Source organism: Myotis lucifugus, unplaced genomic scaffold (genome assembly GCF_000147115.1).
Source record: "Myotis lucifugus unplaced genomic scaffold, Myoluc2.0 scaffold_71, whole genome shotgun sequence".
Classification (NCBI taxonomy): Eukaryota; Metazoa; Chordata; class Mammalia; order Chiroptera; family Vespertilionidae; genus Myotis; species Myotis lucifugus.
Window position 1 is genome coordinate 392,331 of NW_005871119.1, and position 23,787 is coordinate 416,117.

Here is a 23,787-nt window from a genome sequence, read left to right on the forward strand (position 1 = left end):
GAGGCCCACAGCCTAGTAGGGAAAACTCAAACGAGTCAGGAGTTACAATTCTACATGGAAATGTTATAGAAATACGTCCTTGATGTCAGAGATGCACATAGATGTCACTTCCAGCTCCACTAAAGAGCTTAGTAGGAATACTGAGGAAAATTCCGAGACAAGATGTCTCTTCATCTAACTTTGAAAGGAAGAATTAGGAGTTTACCTGGAGTTTCCATAGACATCTTAAACTTCTTCTATCCAAAACTGAGGCAAAAGAAGTAGAAGGGCAAGTTCACTTTCAGATCTTGATTGAAAATAGGGATCATGTCTTTCATCTCTTTATATCTTCAAAGCCCTACAGAGTGTCTATAATTGATAATAAATATTTTGTTAATAAATGAATTAATTAATGAATGGCCTTCCAGGCAGAAGGGCAGCATTTTCAAGCGACTGAAGAAACGTATGCAGAGGAGATTTGCCTCTGGTCACTCTGATGGCATTGTGGAGGGTGGATTGAAATGAGGTGAAAATGAGGGAAGGAAACACATTATAAAGCTGTTGCAATAATACTGATAAAAATTAGTTGGGTCTGAAATAAAGCAGTGACTCTGGGGGTGAGTGAAAAAGTTTGATGCAGTAGAATTTAAGAAATAGGCCCATGACCTGTGTGGCTCAGTTGGTTGAGCATTGTCTCATGCAGTAGAAGACCGCTGATTGATTCCTTCCTCTCTCTCTAAAATCAATTTTTTTAAAAAAAGAAATAGCATTATTAGCATATATAGGAACTGATTAAATATGGAAGGAGGAGTAGGATAGAATAGAGGAAGGAATCTAGCATGATTCCTTGGTAAGTGATGCAGCCATATGTAGAAAAGGAATAAAGAATGGACCAGCTTAAGGGAAAGAGAATGAGATCTGTTTTGGACATAGCAAGTTTAAGGTGCCTGTGAAGGCATTAGATAGAGATGTCCCCTTGGCAATCAGAGATAAAAGAATAAGGCTCAGGTTGAGGGTCTGGGCTCCTGGAGATGGAGATTTGGGGATCATCTGCATGTAAATAGTTGGAGCCATGGAAAAAGCTATACAAGTTATGCTGTGCTTAAGGATGTAATACATTCAAGAATCCAAACAAAAGTGAAAGTCTATAATTGTGGTTTTGTGATTTCTACTGACTTTTTTTATATGTGAAATCTTCATAAGATATATAGATTTTAGCATCTCAAATAATTTTAACATAGACTTACTGAACTGAGAGTTCAAATTCCATGGATTATAATATTTGGAATAACTGTGAAGTTGTTGCTAGACATAATCAGTCACTCTTACTTCATGCTTTCGCTTGCCAAAATAAAGAACTGCATATATTCCGCTTGCCAAGGTAAATAAAGTTACATTTAAAAGGCTGTTATATATTTAATAGCTTGTGCAGTATTTCATATAAAAGAAATAAAAGAAGCTTCAGTTAACTGCTTTTTCTTTTGTGTTTTTAAAAATCAAAATTATGTTAGTTTTTTGTGTGGAACTAATAAATCTTAGAATAACTAGTAAATCAGTATAATTTTTTTTTCAAACCTACATGATTTTTTTGTGTTTGTTATCCTTTATCCTTAATATTTTTACAACCTCTCCTGAGAACCAATAATAATCGTTTTACTAATTTTATTAACTTGCAGTGTAATTGTTTGTACTTTATAAAAATATCATAAAGTTTTAAATAAAAATGTTTATTAGTCAAACTCCTTAACTCTTTTTTTTAAAAATATATTTTATTGATTTTTCACAGAGAGGAAGAGAGAGGGATAGAGAGTTAGAAACATCGATCAGCAGCCTCTTGCACACCTCCTACTGGGGATGTGCCCGCAACCAAGGTACATGCCCTTGGCCGGAATCGAACCTGGAACCTTTCAGTCCACAGGCCAATGCTCTATCCACTGAGCCAAACCGGTCAGGGCTCCTTAACTCTTTAAAGACATAAAACCAAAACTAGTAAACTATAAGGTTAGCTCATTTATGGAGTTATAGCATCATCAGACTAGATAAGTATTATCCTGACATGTTTTCTCTTTTCATTTTCAACATCATATCTATAGCATTGTCTATCATTTACCTCCTATCCACATGTACAGTGGAATGAGTTTATGCTATAAATATCAATATTTTAAATAATTCATCAATATCAATAAAGTTGATTGAAATGGATTATATGGTCACTGATAATATTTAAATACATTAGGATAGTATTTCAAAGCAAGAAATATTGACATATCTATTTAGCCAGGTAATATTAATGGACTTTAATATAAAGAAGCTGAGAGTTGGTTTAAAAGAAATCCTTCCCAAATAAAAATTAGAGAGAGAATAAATACAGTGACGGAATGAAAAGGGAGTATGCCAGCATGACTGATACTTGCATTTCACAATGATAATCTGGGGCACTTTCAGAGGGGACAGGAGCCACCCCATAAACCAGTCCAGACTTCATGTATTCCGTCAGTAAATATGTTCCTGCTTTCACCAATGAACCAAATCACTGCTGAGACAGAAAACTCAATATAGAACTATAGATTTTTTTTTACTTTAGTTTTATTTTGTTCTCTTTTAAGTAATTGTTTTGAGTTAATTTAATTTTTTTTTTTTTTTGCCTTATAGTGAAATGTTTGGTTCCTATGAAAAGAGATAGTGAATTAAGGCATTGTATATGTTGTAAGGGTAGTTTTGACAGTACAGTTATTTCCTTCCTGAGAGCTTCATCTGTACGTCCATGCCGTATGGAAAAAGGTTTCCTTTCTTCTAGGATATCATCAGAGTTTCAGCCCATGATCTTACTACCACCTTGAATGATGGTTAATACATTTCATATACTATGGTTTAAAAAAATTCTAACTCCTAAGAGACTTTGAAGCTTGATGAAAAGTATCTGACTTGATTTTTATTCTCTCTTTTCTTGTTCATATAAGGTATGATCCGTGTATACATACGTATTAAAAAGAGCAGAGACAAAAGATTATGAGTGTGAGTCTTTTAGACAGTTAAGAAATTATGGAGATTGATTTTAACAGTGTTAAATATTGATGGTGTCAACTACTTTTATCTTAAATTATGACCATTCTGCAGCCCTTGTTATGCTCTAGCATGGAAAATACTTTTGCCACATCATTTATCTTTTTAAAGTCTGTCCTGAGATGATGAAACACAGCTCTGAGGTCTTTAACATACCTTCACTGAAAGTCTTGTAGTGAAGTGTTACTGACAGTGCTCTGGGAAGGCCCATCTGCAGATCCAAAGAAGGGTCAGATTCAACTCAATATACTAATGACATGGCAGCAAAAATAGGCCAGTAAAATGGGGCCTATTGCATAAGCAGGCGTGGATTCAAGGTAGGCACTCGTGGAAGAGTTCTTTTCGTGCCTCTCTCTCTCTCTCTCTCTCTCTCTGTGTGTGTGTGTGTGTGTGTGTGTGTGTGTGTGTGTGTGTGTGTGTGTAGGCAATCTATAATTGATATTTTTATACGTACCCTGGATCATGGAATGCTAAGCCAAAATCTTGACACTCTTTGCCACCTATCCTTCTCACCCTTACCAGAGGTATGTGCTTTTGATAAAGGAAATCATTCGTTATATTGTGTCTTCTATCCTGTACTAAGAATCAGCACCAAAAAAATGAGGGGAGAGAGGAACTTAAAAAGTAATAACTTTCAAAAGGAATTCCCAGCTATCCATAATACATTTGTTGTAATTGGAGGCTTAAAAAAAAAAAGAAACTCTAGAATTTTGGATTTCTGAGATAAGTGCCCACAAGCACTTTACCAAAAGAGAGCAAAATGCTGAGCTGAAAAGGATCCTGGAAAGGAAGAATGAAGGGAAAATAAATCTTCTATATCTTATATCCAACTTAAGTGATTGGCATAAAGAATATGGATTCCAAATTAGATTTTGAAAACAGGAGAAACATGAGCCATTGGTCCATAAAATAGAAATCCAAAGGTAAAGGCAATTGCCTTAACCTTACTAGATTCAGAGAAGGTCACATTCCAAAAGTTTTTAAATCTAAACCAGATAATCACATCAAGTTTGGAAATGGTATAGAAAATACTTAGGAGACCTTTATTTTGTCTTTTGATTCTTCTTTTTGGCATGCAAAGCCCATCAGTTATGCAAGTATCACTATTTCATGATTCCTGGCCTTCTTTCAGAATTCTCTCAGGGTTCCTAAGTCACCACCAAGAATCAAAACTTTGGGGGTGAGGCTGTGAGTAATTTATGTTTCTCACTAGATGCATCTTCTTGCCAAGTGCTGGCTTCAGAGGGTAGGAACTGTCAGTGCTATTACTATTATTGATAAAGTAAGACGCTCATGATAACAGCATACATCTTTTATTTTCAGACACTGTTTATCTTCTTTATGATTTGCTTCTCATTCCAGGGAAACAGGGGTTTGACCCACATTAAATATTTTTCATTATATTTCAGAGTGTGGGGAATGGAATGGGGGACTGTGCCTCCTTCCTTTTTAAAGATACATCATCACAGAAGTTGCTCACATAACTTACACTCTGTCCTTTTGGCAATGAGGTAGTCTCAGTCTCATCCCACTCCAGGCCGAAAGGAGCTAAGAAATATAGTTTCCACCTGGCTAAAACTGGGAAATCTTATTAAAAAGGAGAGAATGAAAACCAAATACAAAGAGAGGTTGTACATTTAAACATTTATTAAGAGAGTAAATTTCATATTAAGTGTTTTTTATCACAATAAAATAAACATTTCTTTTTCAAATAGTAGAGGGTGAATTGATGGACAATTAGAATTCTCTGCCACAGCATGAAAAAAGGTTTCACTGTTTGGCCATAAAAGTAATATGACATATCTATACTAATAATACCCTAGGTGGTCATCACGCCCTCACGCATCACGCCCTAACATCGTCACAAGATGGCCGTCACAAGATGGCCACGCACACAGCAGAGGTGGGGCCCAGCAGAGGAGGCAGGTTGTGGCAGGGGAAGGCAGTTGTGGGCAATCAGGCTGGCAGGGGAAGGCAGTTGTGAGTGATCAGGATGGCAGGGGAGCAGTGAGGCGTCAATCAAGCCGGCAGGGGAGTGGTTAAGGGCAATCAGACTGGCAGGCAGAAGCAGTTAGGGGCAATAAGGCAGGCAGGCAGGCGAGCAGTTGGGAGCCAGCAGTCCTGGATTGTGAGAGGGATGTCTGACTGCCCATTTAGGCCCAATCCCTGTGGGCAGGAAAGTGTACTCTGCCTTTCGTGAAAGGAACTATGAAGTACATTACAAAGAACATTGACACAGAAAAGGGATGAAGAGGAATTGAGGCCTAAATCAGAGTCTGAATTATCAAAATATCTGGAGGGAATTCTGTAGCAACCCTGAGGGGTCCCAGATTGGAGAGGGTGCAGGCTGGGCTGAGGGACATCCCCCCACCCCCATGCACGAATTTCATGCACCAGGCCTCTAGTTCAGACTATAATCCAAAAAGACCAATAGGCAAAGCCTGCGATTCATCCAGTCTTCTCTGAGAGATATGACTTTTCTTAGCAGCCCTCAAGATTGTATAACAATTGCATTGGATGACTAAAGCTGGTTTGGAGTAGGTGAATAATTATCTCTGTTAGAGAACCTAGCACACATTATACAAGTTCTCTTGTCCTTAAAAAAACTTATCTAAACCTTTGAAGAAGTAAGAACCAGGCTTAACTTTGAGTAGTTCTTTTCATACAAATCTGCACATTAGCAAGGGAGCTACTCTTGCTTCTCACTCAAGATTCAATGTCTCTACCATAAACAGGAAAGTGTCCAGTATAGTAGCTGCTTACAACCATTACTTAGCACCCTGTTTGTGATGGACTAGACACTAAAGACTGCCATATCTGCCTGAAAACAAACAAATAAACAAACACCACCACAAGCTTCCAGAAGAGCCATGTGGCCACCACTTCATGATGCTCATTTCTCCTTCAAGGTCCTGTGAAGGTACATCAGCTTGGTGACCACTATGTTTAAAACAGAAACCATAGCTGCAAGAGAGTCTGGGGACTATAGTTTAGCCCTTTAACCTCAAGTGCACAGGAAGTCATGCTAGAAGCAATTTGCAATCCTGTAGCATTTGCCATGTAGAGCCTCAGAGAGATGTTAGTCTAGTTTCCTGCCTTTGCACATGCAATTGACTATATGCATTTTTTGGGAAAAAATATGTCATGTTTAGTTTAGAATGCTGGAAGTTGAAAGTTATTATTCCCAAGAAATATGTCTTCCCAAGCCACAACTTTATTTAGTACCTGTCTTAGAAATTTCATTGTTATGAGAATGAAAATAGTCATGAATTGTCTTAGAAATTTCATTGTTATGAGAATGAAAATAGTCATGAATTTTAGCATATACTACTTCCAGAAATAATTCAGAAATAATTTAAATACTGTCCCTTTCAAGTGGTTCCAAATTGATATTCCTAATCATGACCAGACTTTCTCTTTTCTTTCTAATAATGCAGGACTATTTTTTTTTTTTGCCAAGTATGTAAGCAGTAATAAGGTCATTGAGGTAGCACATAGATTGCAAAAGCATCCTTTTTATCAAATTATTTCATAGAAAGGGACCTCTTCTTCCCAAAGCAACAGATAGGAACAACACTGAGTAAAACAAATGGTCGAATATATAATCAAAATAAAAGTCTTCCCCTGTATCTGTTAGATATTGTGTTATCAAAAGTCACAGCATCTCAGTGACATATAGTGATAATTACTTATTTCTCACACACCTGTCAGTCAGATAGGGTAGCTCTGAGGATGTTGGCTGGGTGACTCTAAGCTGCAAGTTGGGTCCGGGTCTGCTTCACAAAGCTGTCATCCTCCTTGGACCAGCAAGCAAGCAGGTTATGCACTTTTTAAAAGGATGGCAAAGGCACAAGAGAGCAAGTAGTACCAACAGTTCCTCTTAAGGCCTAAGCTTGAAACTGGCTCTTTCATTTCAGCTCATATTTTATTGATCAAAGCAAGCCACATGTTTACATCCAAAGACAAAGGGGCAGGAAAGCGTGCTCTGCCTTGGGTGAAAGAAACTATGAAGTACATTACAAAGAACATTGGCACAGAAAAGGGATGAAGAGGAATTGGGCCTAAATCAGAGTCTGAATTATCAAAATATCTGGGGGGAATTTTATAGCAACCCAAATACTTCTGTTTTCTTATTTGTGACTAATAGATTATCGTTAAGTCTAGCCATATCTTAGGATTATACTTAATTAATTTGTGATTGAGATATGTAAGTGAAATAGATTTCCGAGTAGTGAAGCTAAGAAAGGTGAGGGATGGGGACACCAGGCGAGTATGGGGGTAACTTCAATACTGCAATTTAGTGATAATTGTAAGATTTCTTTATTGTAAAATTTCCTTGTAATAATACAAAAGAACTGTTTGAGAATATATAGTGTTTACTCACAAAATCAGATCATCTTTACATAACTGTTTGTTGTTAGACTTTTGACTAATTTTAAAAAGGCTGTGATAATAGATGGGTTAAGGTGATGCTTCCTGATGAAAGTGGGAACTGAATTTGTATGATTCTTTTGACTATATTTTTTGTAATAAGTATGATGAACAGAATATGGACTAATGAAATTCAACTTAGTATTACTAGAAACTAGAACATTCTCTCCTGGAATAAATATGAAACAAGGAGCTTCAAATTTTACTCTGAATGAATTAAAAAATATTTTTAAAAATTGAGATATAATTGACATATGACATTATATTAGTTTCAGGTGTACAACATAATACTTCAGTATTTGTTTATATTGTGAAAAGATCATCACAATAATGTGACTAACATCCATCACCACACAGTTAAAAATTTTTTCTTATGGTGAGAACTTTTGTTAATATCTATTCTTTTAGCAACTTTCAAGTGTAAAATACGGTATTATTAACTACTAAGAGGCCTGGTGAATAAAAATTTGTGCACTAGGGGGGAGGGGTACCTCAACCTGGCCTGTGCCCTCTCGCAATCTGGGACCCCTTGGGGGATGACCACCTGCTGGTTTAGGCCCGCTCCCTGGGGAATTGGGCCTAAGCTGGCATTCAGACATCACTCTGGCAGCCCGGGAGCCCTCGGGGGATGTCCATTTGCCAGCAGGGAGCAGGCCTAAGCTGCAGTCGGACATCCTTAGCGCTGCTGAAGAGGCAGGAGAGGCTCCTACCACCACCGCTGTACTGGCAGCCATCAGCCTGGCTTCTGGCTGAGCAGAGCTCCCCCTGTGGGAGCGCACTGACCACCAGGGAGCAGCTCCAGCATTGAGCGTCTGCCCCCTGGTGGTCAGTGTGTGTCATAGTGACCAGTCATTCCCAGTCTTTCTGCTGTTACGGTCAGTTTGCTTATTACCCTTTTATTATATAGGATAGAGGCCTGGTGCACTGGTGGGGGCCAGCTGGTTTGCCCTGAAAGGTGTCCTGGATCAGGGTGGGGGTTCTGCTGGGGTGCCTGGCCAGCCTGGGTGAGGGGCTGATGGGTGTTTTCAGGCTGGTCACACCCCCTTCAGGGGAGGGGTCCCCTCTGGGGTGCCTGGCCAGCCTAGGTGAGGGGCTGATGGCTGTTTGCAGCTGGTCACACCTCCTTCAGGGTGGGGGTCCCCACTGGGGTGCTTGGCCAGCCTTGGTGAGGGGCTGATGGCTGTTTGCAGGCTGGCCAAGCCCTCCCCCCCCCCCACAGTGGGGACCCTCACCCCATGGTGGTTTGGCCAGCCTGGGTGAGGGGCTGATGGCTGTTTTCAGGCTGGCCACACTCCCTTTAGGGTGGGGGTCCCCACTGGGGTGCCTGGCCAGTATGGGTGAGGGGCTGAGGGCCGTTTTCAGGCTGGCCAAGCCCCCCGGCAAAGGAAGCTCCCAGCCTCTCCTTTTTTTCTTTATTCTGAAATTTATTTACCTTCTATAATTGAAACTTTGTTGCCTTCAGTGGAGCTCAGAGCCGGTCAGGAAGCTTGGCTTCCTTCATCACTGGAGCAACCAAGCCTCCTGCTCGCTTCAGCTCCTTGGCTGCCAGCCGCCATCTTGGTTGGGTTAATTTGCATATTGTCGCTCTGATTGGCTGGTGGGCGTGGCTTAAGGCATAGAGAAGGTACAGTCAATTTGCATGTTTCTCTTTTATTAGATTAGATAGTGATGATGCTATTTATACATTATATTCCCAGGACTTAATTATTTCATAGTTGAAAGTTTGTAATTTTTTACACCCTTTACCCATTTTGCCCATTCCCTACCCCCCACCTTTGGTAACCACCAATCTGTTCTCTGTATCTATGAATTAGAGGGTTTTATTTTTTTTATTTGTAAAATACATTTTTATTGATTTCAGAGAGGAAGGGAGGGGGGAGAGAGAGATAGAAACATCAATGATGAGAGAGAATCACCCATCAGCTGCCTCCTGCATGCCCCTTACTGGAGATGTGCCCTTGACTGGAATCGAACTTGGGACCCTTCAGTCTGCAAACTGACACTCTATCCACTGAGCCAAACCAGCTAGGGCAGTGGGTTTTTTTGTTTGTTTATTTGTCTTTTTAGTTTAGTTTTGTTTGTTTTTTAGATTCCACTTATAAGTGAGATCATACCGTATTTGTATTTTTCTGTCTGACTTGTTTCAATTAGCATAATACCCTCAAGGTCCATACATGGTGTCACAAATGGCAAATTTTCCTTTTTTCATGACTGAGTAATATTCCATAGTAGATACCATATTTCCCTTGTCCATTAGTCCATCAATGGACTCTTAGGTTGCTTCCGTGTCTTATATATCTTTTTGAGTTAGTGTTAAGTAAGATTATTTTTCACAATGTCTCAGATGTAGTATATTTTGTTGTGTAAGAAAGAAAAGCTGAGATAATAACCTTTTAGAACCCAGAAATGACTAATGGTGAATTCTGCTCTTAGGAAGCTGTTTGCTTTAATGTCATGCTCATAATAGAAAATGGTGCTAGAGAAATAGAACTTTACAGTAGACTACAAGAAAATGTACCAAAATTATAAACACTAGAATTATTTCCTATTCACAATAATTTTAATTATAACATTCAACTCCTGTTAAAAATCAGGCACAGCCCTAACCGGTTTGGCTCAGTGGATAGAGCGTCGGCCTGCAGACTGAAGGGTTCCAGGTTCGATTCCGGTCAAGGGCATGTACCTTGGTTGTGGGTACATTTCCAGTAGGGGGTGTGAAGGAGGCAGCTGATCGATGTTTCTCTCTCATCGATGTTTCTAACTCTCTATCCCTCTACCTTCCTCTCTGTGAAAAATTAATAAAATATATTTTTTAAAAAATCAGGCACAGTCCCAAATGCTCTAGATATATCATTTAATGTAATTCACAATCTGATGAGGTTTCTTACTGTCCTTATTTTACAGATGAAACAAGTTTCAAACTATCTATAATTCACATATATTACTTTAAAAAAACACACAAATAAAATGATAACCTTTTTAAGCAAGAAAAGTGTACTATCTTTAGGATTAACAATTTGCAAATGATCTGTTATATACTGCTTGTAAACCTTTTTCTCCAAAGCTATACTTGTGTGTATTATTAGAAAGGCTGAATTCCATTACCTCCCTTAGGGAAGTTGTTTAACATCTAAAGCCTCTATTTTCTTTGAAAAATAACTCTAATTATACTTGTTCTACTTTTTAAAATTGTTGAGGGTATCAAATGAGATATGTGAAAACAACTTATAAGTCATAAAGTACCATAAAAAGTTAGGCAGGGGTTGACACCAGTGGGGTGAGGGTATGAGTAGGGGGATAGGGGCCAATTGGGGATAAGGACACATATGTAATACCTTAATAAAGAAAAATAAATAAAGTTAGGCAGGGGTTTATTATATAGTCAACATCTTACATATTTGCAACTGGAATATTATAATTAGATGTTTTCTAGACAAGACATGGCACATTCATAATCAAAACATTGCAAATAAACACATATAAAGCTAAGACTTATTCAGAAAATGAAACTATGGTATAAATATGGCATCAGTTCCATTCTTAATCAGTGGTATATAAATTGGTAGTGCTACAGATAAAGCCAGATACATTCTGAGACACTGCTGTATTAAAACAAATAATGTTTAGTAACAGTATCTTTATTCAAATGACATTTTGCATTACCATTTGTTATTGTCAGTTTCTCACAGATGTCTGTAGGATTAGGAATTTTAATATTAAATACTAGATAAATAAGGGAAAGACTTTATTTAGTTCACTGTTATATTCCCATTGCCAGAATATTGTCTGAGACATAAATATTTCTTAAAAGAATGAGTGAAATGATACTCTGATCATTGGAGAAGAGAGTTTAAGAATAGCTGTAACATAAAAATGTTAAGCATAAATACTGGCAATGTGGGTAATATTCTGAAATTTCTTTGATTCCCATATGTTTGGCAGATTTATCATTTCTTCCTCTTTGCTTTACTTAGGGGCGTGCTGCCTTAACAAAAGAAAAAGAGGAATTTGCTCATGAACATGAAGAAATGAAAAACCTAGCAGACATTGTTCAAGAAATAAAACCAACTGCTCTCATAGGTAAACTTTTCCCTCCCTCACATAAACCCCAACTGACCCCATTTTCACCTGATTCCTTTTCTTAACTACTGATTTATGAGGCATAGTTTAGCTTTTTGAAATTCTAACCTTTGGAATTGACAAACAAAATTATATATTCACCGAAGCACCCCATGGACACCTATATTGTAAATTCATGCTGTCTTCTTAACCTTACTGATCCCGGTTGAAGTGTGCGGCCCCCTCTGCCAACTCTGTCAGCCTGTTAGTACCTGGCACATTCAGCACTTTTCCAAGCTTGATTGCTCCCATAGACAGTGGCTCTGAATGGGATGGAGTTGGCTCCCGTGGAAGCATTTGACAATGCCTAGAGATACTTTTGGTTGTAACAACTGGGAGGAGATGGGGGGTGGGGTCAGGGCTACTGACATCTAGTGAGTAGAGACTAGGAATGCACAGGAAAGCCTCCCACAAGGAATTATCCAACCCAAACTGTTACTATTGCCAGAGTTGAGAAACACTGAACTAGACCCTCCTTGAAGACAGGGACCATATTTCACATATCTTTGCATTGCTTATAGCACTTAGCACAGTAGTTTAACATGGCATGTGCACTGTGAAATGTTTATTATGGCCAAGTTTAATGTGGTTGAAAAAAACGCAAAGAAAGCCATGAAACTTAATCTCTTATTTTGTGTGTATATAATGTCAGCCCTTACTTTGTATCATACTCCATTCCTAGAAGCTCTTATGAAGCAGATGACAATATTGAGAATAATGTTGATAACCATAATAAAAACAAATACTCCATGCCTGCAACTGTAGGAAGCGTTTATTGTTGTTTTTTATAAAATATCGTCTATCAGGAATTGCCTTTTTTTTTTCATTTCCATTATGCAAATTGCTTCATTCTCTGTTAAACTTGAAACACATCATACTTCAGTTTTTAATTAAATTGGATGATTGTCTTAAATGTTAGCATTGGTTTATAAAACACAATTACTTGATAGCCCTAGAGACTGAAATATACTCTTATAGAGAGATAATACATATTGTACAGATTTTTAAAATTTTTTACTTATTGATTTGAGAGAGAGAGAAAGAGAGATGTCTTGTACCACTTATTTATGTGTTGTTTGATTCTTGTATGTGCCCTGCCTGGGGATCAAACCCGCAACCTTGGCATATTGGGACGATGCCCTACCAGTAGTCGGCAAACTGCGGCTCTTTGGCCCCTTGAGTGTGGCTCTTCCTAAGCCTTAGGAGTACCCTAATTAAGTTAATAACAATGTACCTACCTATATAGTTTAAGTTTAAAAAATTTGGCTCTCAAAAGAAATTTCAGTCATTGTAACTGTTGATATTTGGCTCTGTTGACTAATGAGTTTGCCGACCACTGCAACCAACTGAACTACCCGGCCAGGGTCATATTGGACACATTTTAATGTCCTGTTATAAATACCTGTAATCAAAATTCCTAGTGATTAGTCACCAGCTCAATGTATTATGAGTCAAATGTTATAGTTGTGATTTTTTAGACACTTGTAGATTTATAACCCTCAAGGCTATTTGACATTAATAAACTTACCTTTTTTGTCACTTTGATACAAAAGTTGTTTAGCATCTGTTAGAAAACGACCTGACTTTTCATTGTTGCTTGGGCATGGGCTTCTTGGATTCGTTAACCAACGATAGTCCTATTCACTGGTTTCTCATTTCTATTTTAGGAGCTGCCGCAATTAGTGGGGCATTCTCAGAACAAATCCTCAAAGACATGGCTGCCTTCAATGAACGGCCTATTATTTTTGCTTTGAGTAATCCAACCAGCAAAGCAGAATGTACTGCAGAGCAGTGTTATAAAGCAACCCAGGTAAAACAAAAGCATAACTGATATTTTAATTATCAAATTTTGATTCATTATAGGGAAGCTGAGGATATCAACGGAGCTTACCACTTAACTTTTAAAAATTATGCAAGCAAGATTGAAAAAAAATAGTGAACAGGTCAGAAGGGATAAGAACCATATTCTAGAATGTTGTTGTAAAAATCCTCTTCTTCAATAAAACAAAATAAACTTGGTAATGTTTTGATGATAATTTTCCTCATGATTTGGAATTATCTAAGGTTAAAACATAAAAGTTAAAAAGGAAAAAGCTTGATTCTAGATGCTTATTAAAATAACTTTTAACTAGCTATTCTGAAACACTGAAGCACACAGTATGCAAACCACAGTCTTATTTTTGCTTTGCTAACCCTGGGTTTGGGTTTTGACGCCGTGGGTGGAGTATCTGGGCAGCATTCTGACATCCAGCCAGGCTGGGGCAGGAGTCCTCAAAGCTTCAGTCCTTTACTGTTTCTCCAAAGTGACTTATTTATGCTATCTTTGTATTAATATACAGTGTGGGGCAAAATTAGGTTTACAGTTGTGAGTATGCGAAACAGAGTTTATTCTTGTATTATCTATTTATTTTTTGTATTATTATTTATTAACTAGAGACCAGGTACATGAATTCATACACAGGTGGGGTCCCTCTCCCAGTCCTGATCAGGGCTGATCGGGGCCTGCCGGCCGGCCAGCCAGAGATAGGGACCACGCAAGGTTGGCTGTGGGAGCACACTGACCACAAGGGGGAAGTTCCTGCATTGAGTGTCTGCCCCCCTGGTGGTCAGTGCACAGCATAGCAACTGGTCGACTGGTTGTTCGGTCAACCGGTTATAACAGTCACTTAGGCTTTTATATATAGATAGATTATTGTATTATTTTCCATATGGACAACTGTATACCTACTTTTGCCCCACCCTGTATAGGGTGTTTCAAAAAATGTTTACACACTTTGAATAATTATAAAGGCAATGTCTATTAAAATACATTTTATTTTCAACATGTAATAGAATTTACAGACATTGTGTGTATACATTTTTTGTGATTTCCTGTATATTTAACTGATATGTTGACAAGGGCCTTCTTCCCTTCAAATGTTTGAAAAGGTCTTTAAACAAAATAAGGATTGAGTCATAGATATCTAACACTTTTATTTTGGAAATAAATCCAAAATGAACTAGAAAAGGTAAACATGACACAAAGTTATGCCACTGCACAAATCAGACTTTGATGCCCCACTTCTTTAATATTATGTCCTTAAATGCTTATGAGTATAATCGATGAAATGTTGGCAAGGAGCTACTGCATTGTTTATCTCTCTTATTTGGGATGGCATCAATGTCCTCAATAATTAAATTTTTAATCTCATCTCTAGATTGGGGAATTTGACTCATCAGTAGTTCTTAAATCCTTAAAGGAAGAAAAAAGCTCTCTGAGCAATAACAAAATTTTAGCATTGCACATCGTAGGCACACTAAATGTTTAAGTAATCATTTTGCTTTGGATATTTCATAGTCCTCAAGAGTTGATAGACTCAGCTGTGATAGTCAATCAAAATTACCTAAATTTATATACTTGTGTTTTTAAGTTTCAATACATTTGATGCAAATGGCCTAAACTCTTTGTAGGACCTTGCTAAATGTTCTGTGTCCTTATACATAAAATTGAAAGTCACTTGAGGCTGAAAATGTAAGCACTGGTTCAGCCAAAGGATTACAGAACAAAGAAAGGTCTGCCTGTGGCTGGATGTGAGTCTCCGCAGCTGCAGACACAGGGGAAGTTGTTAAGAAAATTTAGAAATACAAAATGCAAAAAAAATTATTGAACCTAGAAAAACTATACCAAAAGTGGTATGGAGAGATTTCCTTCTCCATATTAACATTTCATGTATATGAGAATACTTATCTAGCTATCATTTACTTAATGCCATTCCTCCATAAAATATGACAATTATAGAACAATGGGCAGGAGGAGAGGGAGTGAAGGAGGGGAGGAGGTTAAACAAGAATAAATGCAATATTGAAGGTCTCTTCCTATAAATTTTCAAAGGTGTATGTACATACCAAATAGTGTATACAAATGTTTATTTAATATATATCAAATATTAATTTAGTTACATTAGAAAGTTACTTGTAATAAAATATTTTATCTGCTAAACAGAGCTGAAGGTATCAGATTTGTCTAAAAGTATAACCTAATCTTGTGTAACACATAATAGTGTCTTATAGACACCTACATGAGAATTTTTATTTTCTTTCTCATCTGTTTTCATCTTTTTATATCCTGAATAGGTTGAATCATTATACAATTTTACCTTTATACATAAGATATTCTCTGAAATTGGTTAAAATGAATAAGTTAATATTATTAATATCATAATGGGTTTAGACTCTAGATCAGCGATTTTCAACTGGTATGCCACAAGAATTTTTAAAATATGCAATACCTAGAGAACAAACTGACAGCTGTCAGATGAAAGGATTAAGAAAAACAAAACAAAACAAAACAAACAAACAAAAAAAAAACCTCACGGACACAGATGACAGTATGGTGATTACAGAGGGAAAGGAGGTGTGGGGAGGTAGAAGAGGATCTAGTCGGGATAAATGGTGATGGAAGGAGACTTGACTTGGGATGGTGAACACACAATACAATATACAAATGATGTATTATAGACTTGTACACCTGAAACTTATATAATTGTATCAACCAATGTTACCCTAGTAAATTCAATGAAAATTTTTTTAAAACATGCACTACCTGACTAGTTAGTCAGGGGCACTGACCTCTTTTGTCTTAGATTGTCAAATGAAAAAATGTCAACAGCCAACACAACAATAGCCATCAGTGAATGCCCTGTCTTGAACCATAAATATATAGATCATATAATATAGTTGCATCTTATTGGTCATGTTGCATAGTAAAGCTAATTGGTTAATTCTTGGTACCAGAAATCTTTATATACAAATATGAGCACTTGGTTTTTTAACCAAAGAACTTATATGCATATATGCATAATCCATGGACACAGACAAAGTCACTTTGGAGTAAAAATTACTATTATTATTTTTTGGTAAATTAATAAAAATCAAACCTATTTTTTGTCAGATTGGCAAAAAATATCAGATATTTTTGGTGTGCTACAGAATTTTAGTAATTAGTTTCTGTGTGCCATGAGATGAAAAGGTCGAAAGTCGCTGCTCTAGCTGTAAGAGGGATGCGAGTTCTAATTCAGTTTATCATCATTTAAACTATGCTTTGGGGATTTGGGACTTTAGACTTTTCCAGTGCATTTCTCAGATGTGATGCTTTATTTGTCCAGTGTTTCTTATACCTGTCTTAGAAGCCTGAATGCTTTTAAGGACGTCTCCACCCTCCCCTCATAGATCAGACAGATGCTTCCCTTTTGGTCAGCAGTATGGAATGCGGCATCCAACAGGCCCCAAGTTAATGCCATCTTAACGCATGTAATACATGAAGTTCCTCCAAAACATTGTGACAAAATATGAATCTAGGAAAAAATAAAGACAGTCTTTGACAATTATTGATAATTTAATCTTAATTGCTAATCCCAATTGTTCTAATAGGTTTATTTCCTATATGATTTTTCATGTAATTCTTCACAACGTAGAAATATATAAAATTTGTCCTAGTGATTATGTTGAAACGTGTTGATCCCTAAACTCTAACCTAGAATGTCATTCTTTCCAATACTCCAATATTAATGTATCATTTTTATCTTCAGCAGTCTATAATTGGAAGCCCATTAGAGATGGTTGACAGGCCTGTAGGTTGGACCAATGCAGAGTGGCACCAACTTTCAGGTGTCTGTGCACTTCTAGGAGTGGGGAGTAAGATAGAGAGCGGTAATAATCACCCACTCAAGAACTTATTGCCAACACCATAACAACTTGCCCAGACTTATTAGGGATGAAAAATTAAACTTCTTTCTAAATGCTCAGTGGGAGAGTCCTGCTGTGATACATTTGTGTTAAGATAGCTTGCTTCTCTTACAGTGTGTGTCTGTGTTGTAGGGGCGTGCGATTTTTGCCAGTGGCAGTCCTTTTGATCCAGTCACTCTTCCAGATGGTCGGACCCTGTATCCTGGCCAAGGCAACAACTCCTATGTGTTTCCTGGAGTTGCCCTTGGTGTTGTGGCGTGTGGATTGAGGCATATCACAGACAAGGTTTTTCTCACTACTGCTGAGGTACTGTAAAATACTCTTAAGTTCTCTCAGGCTATAAAATACCAAAGGACCTCCATGTAGTTGTCTAATGTTGCCTTTATCTAGTACAATCTCGGCTCACTCCCTAGAAGGTATAGCTGAAGGAGAGAAAATATTTCCCAGTGGAGAGAGAATAAGGGGCAGATAGCAGGTTCATATTGAGTCATTTGTAAAAGATTGTTCTTTAGTAGCCAGCAAAAACCCCACAAAATTGTGTTCTGATTTCTTAAATGGAACCCTTTTTTATCTTTATACTTTCAAATTTTGTGCCAGTAGTGAGACAATTAAAAATTTTGTTTCCAGCCCAGCTGTTGTTGCTCAGTGGTTGAGCATCAGACTATGAACCATGAGGTCCACAGTTCGATTCCTGGTCATGGCACATGCCCTGGTTGCGGGCTCAGTCCCCAGAAGGGGGCATGCAGGAGGCAGCTGATCAAGCTCTCATCATTGATGTTTCTCTCTCTTTCTCTCCCTCTCCCTTCCTTCCTGAAATCAATTTTAAAATATTTAAAATATCTCCAATTCATAGGTTAATTGGTAAATATTTCTCTACTTAGAGAAATATTAATGGCATTTTGAATATTTAAAATGAAAGCCTGATTTGGGATAGTGAAGAAGTGTTTATCATTCAGGGTTCAGTGTAGAAAACAGAAACCACTCTAGTATTATTTTTTATCTTCACCCAAGGATATGCCGGTATTTATTTTAGAGAGAGAAAAAGGAGTGGGGAGGGAGGGAGAGAGAGAGAGAGAGAGAGAGAGAGAGAGAGAGAGAGAGAGACATCAGTTGCCTTCTGTATGCACCCAGACTAGGAATCAAACCTTCAGCCTAGGTATGTGCCCTGATCAGGTATTGAACCAACTGACCACCCAACCAGGGCATAACCACTCTAGTATTTTTAGCAGAAAGGAAATTAAAACAGGAAATTAGGTGTTTATAATGTTGCTAAAAGGATAGAGGTGGGTTTTAGTGTGGGCCTTCAGAAAAGATTCTGAGAATATCACAGAGAAGACCCACTAGGGAAGCTCTGCTAAGCTACTACTGTTAAGAACTGAGAAAGCTCTGAAATTTTACCCTATTGTCAAGCTAACAAATTAGCCCGCCACAGTTTCATAAATTCTGGCAAATGATACAAAACTCTTAGAGACAAAGCACTTTATTACTTACTAGATATAGCACAAAAGGTAATATGAACTTCTAGTGCCCACTAGCTCCCCCCACCCCCAGGCCTTAGGGGGGTGATACAGTGATTGACATACAGATGTAAAGTCATGAGCTTTTGATAATCAGAATGTTCATCTAGCTGATATCATGTTCTAAAATGATACAATTCATGAATGAAAATTAGAGTGAAATTCTTCTCTTAGAATTAAACCACTGTACAACATTATAACTGAACTGAATGAAATAACAATTAATATTCAATGAAAATGTCAACAAAGACTCTTATGAAATTGATGTGATCTAAAGGGGTGTAATCCCCATATTCAGGCGGCGTCATTCTGTGAGAACAGATGTCTGGAAGCGAGAATGTTCTGCTGCTTTCTTTTTGGTCCCTGCAATAAAAGCACAGCAGCTATGTCTCAGCGTTACTTTAACTCAAAAAGTCTTGTTGAACATAAGTACATGTCTAATTACTAAAAGAGCTTTTCAAAGCTGTTACATTAAGGAAAATATAATGATTATATTTTATAGCAGATACATCATAAGAAAAAAAAAGGTCTTTTATTCATAGTAGCCAGCATTTTCTTTCCTAAATAACTCCAGCACCCTCTAGTGACAAATTGCATTAAAAAACGTTCCATTTACTATCCAGGAAAAGTAATAGCAAAAAACTATGAAGAAAAATAAATAAAATATGTCGATGTCATTAGTGTTGTTCTTTTTTTTTTAATTTTTTAAAAATATATTTTATTGATTTTTTACAGAGAGGAAGGGAGAGAGATAGAGTTAGAAACATCGATCAGCTGCCTCCTGCACACCCCCTACTGGAGATGTGCCCGCAACCAAGGTACATGCCCTTGACCCGAATTGAACCTGGGACCTTTCAGTCCGCAGGCCGATGCTCTATCCACTGAGCCAAACCGGCCTTGGCCATTAGTGTTGTTCTTATCAGAGCTTGGGATCTCTCTGGCTAAATCTTTTGGCCTTTCCACGTTTCTCTTAGGCTTCAAAACAATATTCCGGTTTTTATACCACTTTATTGATTTTAGTGTCTCTCTTTCATGTCTTCATGTCTTTTTTTTTTTTGCTATGAGCACTTTTCTGGCATTCATTTTTTGTCCTTTTTTCCCCCCTTTTGCTTTGAGAGATCTCATCCATTCTCTTGTTTCCATTATCTTCATTCAAAAATTGCTCAAATCTGGGTATCTCTATTATCATCTTCACCATGTCTCCTTATATAATGGGCATTTCCACAGAAATACCCTGCTGATTGCTTAAACACAAGACATGTAAAACCATATCGCTCATCTTCCCTTGCCTTCAGTATTTGCATTTGTGTTAGTGATATGGCCTTTCTAAGTAGGCACCAAAGCTTAGAAGCCAGACATTCTTTTCAGTCTCCCTCATCCCAAAGTTTCCATGCATACACACTTACATGTAGTTTCTCTCTATGACCTACTATCTGTTATCCTGCCTGGGAAACTCTGAAAATCATTCCCCACCCATTGAAGCCTACCCTTCAGGTCATTGCTTAAGTCCCCCTCATCCTCCTGTGACCACTCTGGCTGCTCATGGTCTTTCTCCTTAGCCATGGCTGTCTTCATCGAACATACCAGCATTTAAATTTCATTCCTAGTGGTTTTATGCCCTTGAGAGCTTCGTATTTTAAACAATTAAGTGTTGTCTTATAAATAAATTGTAAATTATCTTTTTTAAAAAAGAAAGCTTTCCATATTCTTCTTTTAAAATACCAGTAGCACCTAGTATGATGCTAAAGCATATTGCAGAAACTGAGTAAATACTTACTGAATTAAACTAAGTAGAATAGTCATGGATCTTAGCAAGAAGAACAAATACAATACCACATGCACTCACTGCTAGAGGGCCCTATAAAGAAGAAAGTCCTTTTCATCTAGATTATATTTGTAGTTAATCAAAGTAACATGTAGGAGATCTAGGTGAATTTTTGATTGGCAACTGCAAATAACTATTAGGGTTATTGTAAAAATGCTAGTTAGATATCTTATGCAACTCGAAATCTCATGGATTGGCATCAATGCTGAAAACTATTCCTGGACAGTTTAATATCTCACACAGAGATCGTTGGCTTTCCTGGTACTCTGGACAGTCTCCCGGGCCCCTGATGGGAGCACCCAGTGTGCCCCAGGGGCAGCCCTCCTGGCTTGGCATTGAATGTACAGCAGCCTGTCCACTTGTGGGAGGCAAGCCTTGTCTCCTGTCCTCACACCACTCCTCTTGAGTCACCTGCTGGGTCCTCTCATTCACCTATGTATATGCATATATATATCGTATTTTATTGGTGAACCATTTGAAAGCAACTTACAGATAGTATGCCTTTTTACCCCTAAATATTTTGGGAAATTTTCTTATGTGATCAATGTACCATTATCAATTCAGGAACATTAGCATTGATATAATACTATTATTTAATGCACAATCCAAATTCAAATTTTCCATTAAAAGGACCTTCAGAGCATCTAGGCTAATCCTTTAATCTATAAGAATATTTCAGCCTTTTGTTTCCTTTATGGCATTGACATTGGAGAGTACAGTCCAGTTATTTTACAGTGTTCCTCAATTTAGGCCTCTGATTGGTTCCTTCTGATTTAATTCAAGTTGCATGGTTTTGTGAGGAGCACTGAATGCCTAGTAATTGTCTCCTTCTCAGGGCAACACCTCAGGAGGCACATGATGCGAAGTTTTCTCCTATTTTTAAAACCACTTTATTGAGTTATGATTGACATGTGAAAAGTTGTGGTGGTCAGAACAATTAATATAAGAGCTACCCTCTTAGCAAATGTTTAAGTGTGCATGCGTGCACTGCCTGATTTAGAAATGGGGATGGTTGCGGACAGCAAACGCTGATGTTAGTTAGGTGATCCAGATACTCCAGAATCTGTGGGAAATTAAAATCCTACCCGCAAGGCGACTCTGAAGGAGGTTTCTCAGCCTCCTGCTCTCCCTCCTGTGCAAGATTATGTGAGCTGGGAGTCATGACATCATCAGCTTTGCACACCTTCCCTCCTCAGCGGCTTTCAGGCTCCTTCTCCATCACTGTCATCCTCCTGTAACTTCCTACTCCTCTCTCCCTGTTCCTCTTGTGTGGTAAATGGGAGAGCTGCTGGCATTTCATGGTTCAGTAGAACAGGAACTGGACTAAGAGAAAACCCAAATTCTATTCCTGTCTTTTTCGCTAATGGTGTGATCCCACCAATCACCAAGCCTGTCTGGGCTCAGTGTTTCCGCTGATAAAGGGGGAGGGGAAATTAGAGGATCACATTCATGTGATCCGCTTCTATACATGACCGTATATGTGTCATTCACCTAATTATCCTCATAACCTCCGCATCGTATGTGTGAAGTGTAAACATTTTTGTTTTTCTTTTCTTTTTAAGGTTATAGCTCAGGAAGTGTCAGATAAGCACTTGGCAGAGGGCCGCCTATATCCTCCTTTGAACACCATTAGAGATATTTCTCTGAAAATCGCAGTAAAGGTAAAACTGTTCTTGTTCAACCTCCTTATTTTTCCTTCCTTATATTGTTAAATATGCATTTTTTGGTATTAAAAATCCACTCTCTTGAAATTTCTGTCACCTTATTATGTCAGCTGGCACAGAGCCTCAGCAGAGCTTAGGGACTGGGATCTGTAGCAATGGAAGAATCAGCTGAATCATTAATTCCCCCATCAATCTTTTTCTCTTCTATAATTTAAGTGATTCATTAGGATTTCCTTTCAGGTAGGTCTTTTACACTTTACCCTTTTTTAGTTAGTATCTTCCATATCACAGTTATGAAAGTTGCTAACATGTTGCGGATGTGGTAGAGGGACATTTAGACTCCAAAATACCTGCCTTATCCACGTCTCCATGGGGTGTGGACCCGCGTCTCCATGGTGTACGGTATCTTAAAGATCACAACTAATAACACTGCAGAGGGCAATGCAATGACGGCAAAGCACTCAAAGCTCTTGGGGTGGTAGATGAACTATTGAAGGAATCAGCCAAAAAGAATCTAATGGCAGAGAAATCTTTTGTAACTGAGAGAGATTAATATTTTTGCAATATAGTTGTATTAGTTTGCTAGGGCTGACATAGCAAAATACCACAGACTGGGTAATTTAAAAACATTTATTTTCTCATAATTCTGGAGGCTAGAAATCTAAGATTCAGGCATAAGCAGGACTTATATCTTTGGAGGCCTCTCTCTCTCCTGAGCTTGTAGGTGACTGCCTTTTCTGTGTCTTCATGGGGTCTTCCTTCTGTGTATGCATATCCCTGGTGTTGCTTTGTTCAAGTTTACCTTCTCATAAAAACACCAGTCAACATGGGTTAGGGCCCACCCAAACAGACTCGTTTTAACTTAATTACCTCTTAAAGGCCCTGTCCCCAAACACAGTCACATTCTGAATACTGGGGGTTACGGCTTCAATATTTTGGGGTGACATAGTTCAGCCCATAATATAATTATATATTTAAGCTAGGGTTTCTCAACCTCATGCACATTTTGTCTGGATAACTCTTTGTTGTGGGGCTGTCCTGGGCATTGAAGGATATTTAACAGCGTCGCTGGCCTTTTCCCATTAGATACCAGTAGCCTCTGACGGGTTGTGACAAACAAAAATGTTTCCAGAACATTGTCAACTGGTCCCTCAGAGGCGAAATGGTTTGTGGTTGAAAACCAAAGCTATTAGCAAGTTTATCAAAACGACACCATTTAGGATTCATATGTCATTATTTATCTTGTTGATTGAGGGTAAAAGCTTCAAAAACTGAGTAATCCTTCAAAAACCATTTAGATAATCTGTATGCTCATATTTTCTCCTGATGTGTGTCTACTAATCTTTAACTAGTTTGAATAGTTATTGCACCACACAGTAGTTGGGATTACAAGAGAACAAGTATGGAAAGAAAAGAAAACTAAGGATAGAACATCATTTCTTTTCTGCCAAAAAACAGAAGAAAG

The 23,787-nt window shown here is 38.0% G+C and overlaps 1 protein-coding gene across 1 annotated transcript in view; it reads left to right on the forward strand.

Moving 5' to 3' along the window:
• Positions 1–23,787, forward strand: part of ME1 (malic enzyme 1) — a 148,712-nt gene that overhangs the window by 121,400 nt on the left and 3,525 nt on the right. The window contains exons 10-13 of the mRNA XM_006090348.3: positions 11,448–11,553; positions 13,260–13,402; positions 17,449–17,622; positions 22,221–22,319. Of these exons, the coding sequence (XP_006090410.2) occupies positions 11,448–11,553; positions 13,260–13,402; positions 17,449–17,622; positions 22,221–22,319 (522 nt within the window). The remainder of the gene's footprint in view (positions 1–11,447; positions 11,554–13,259; positions 13,403–17,448; positions 17,623–22,220; positions 22,320–23,787) is intronic.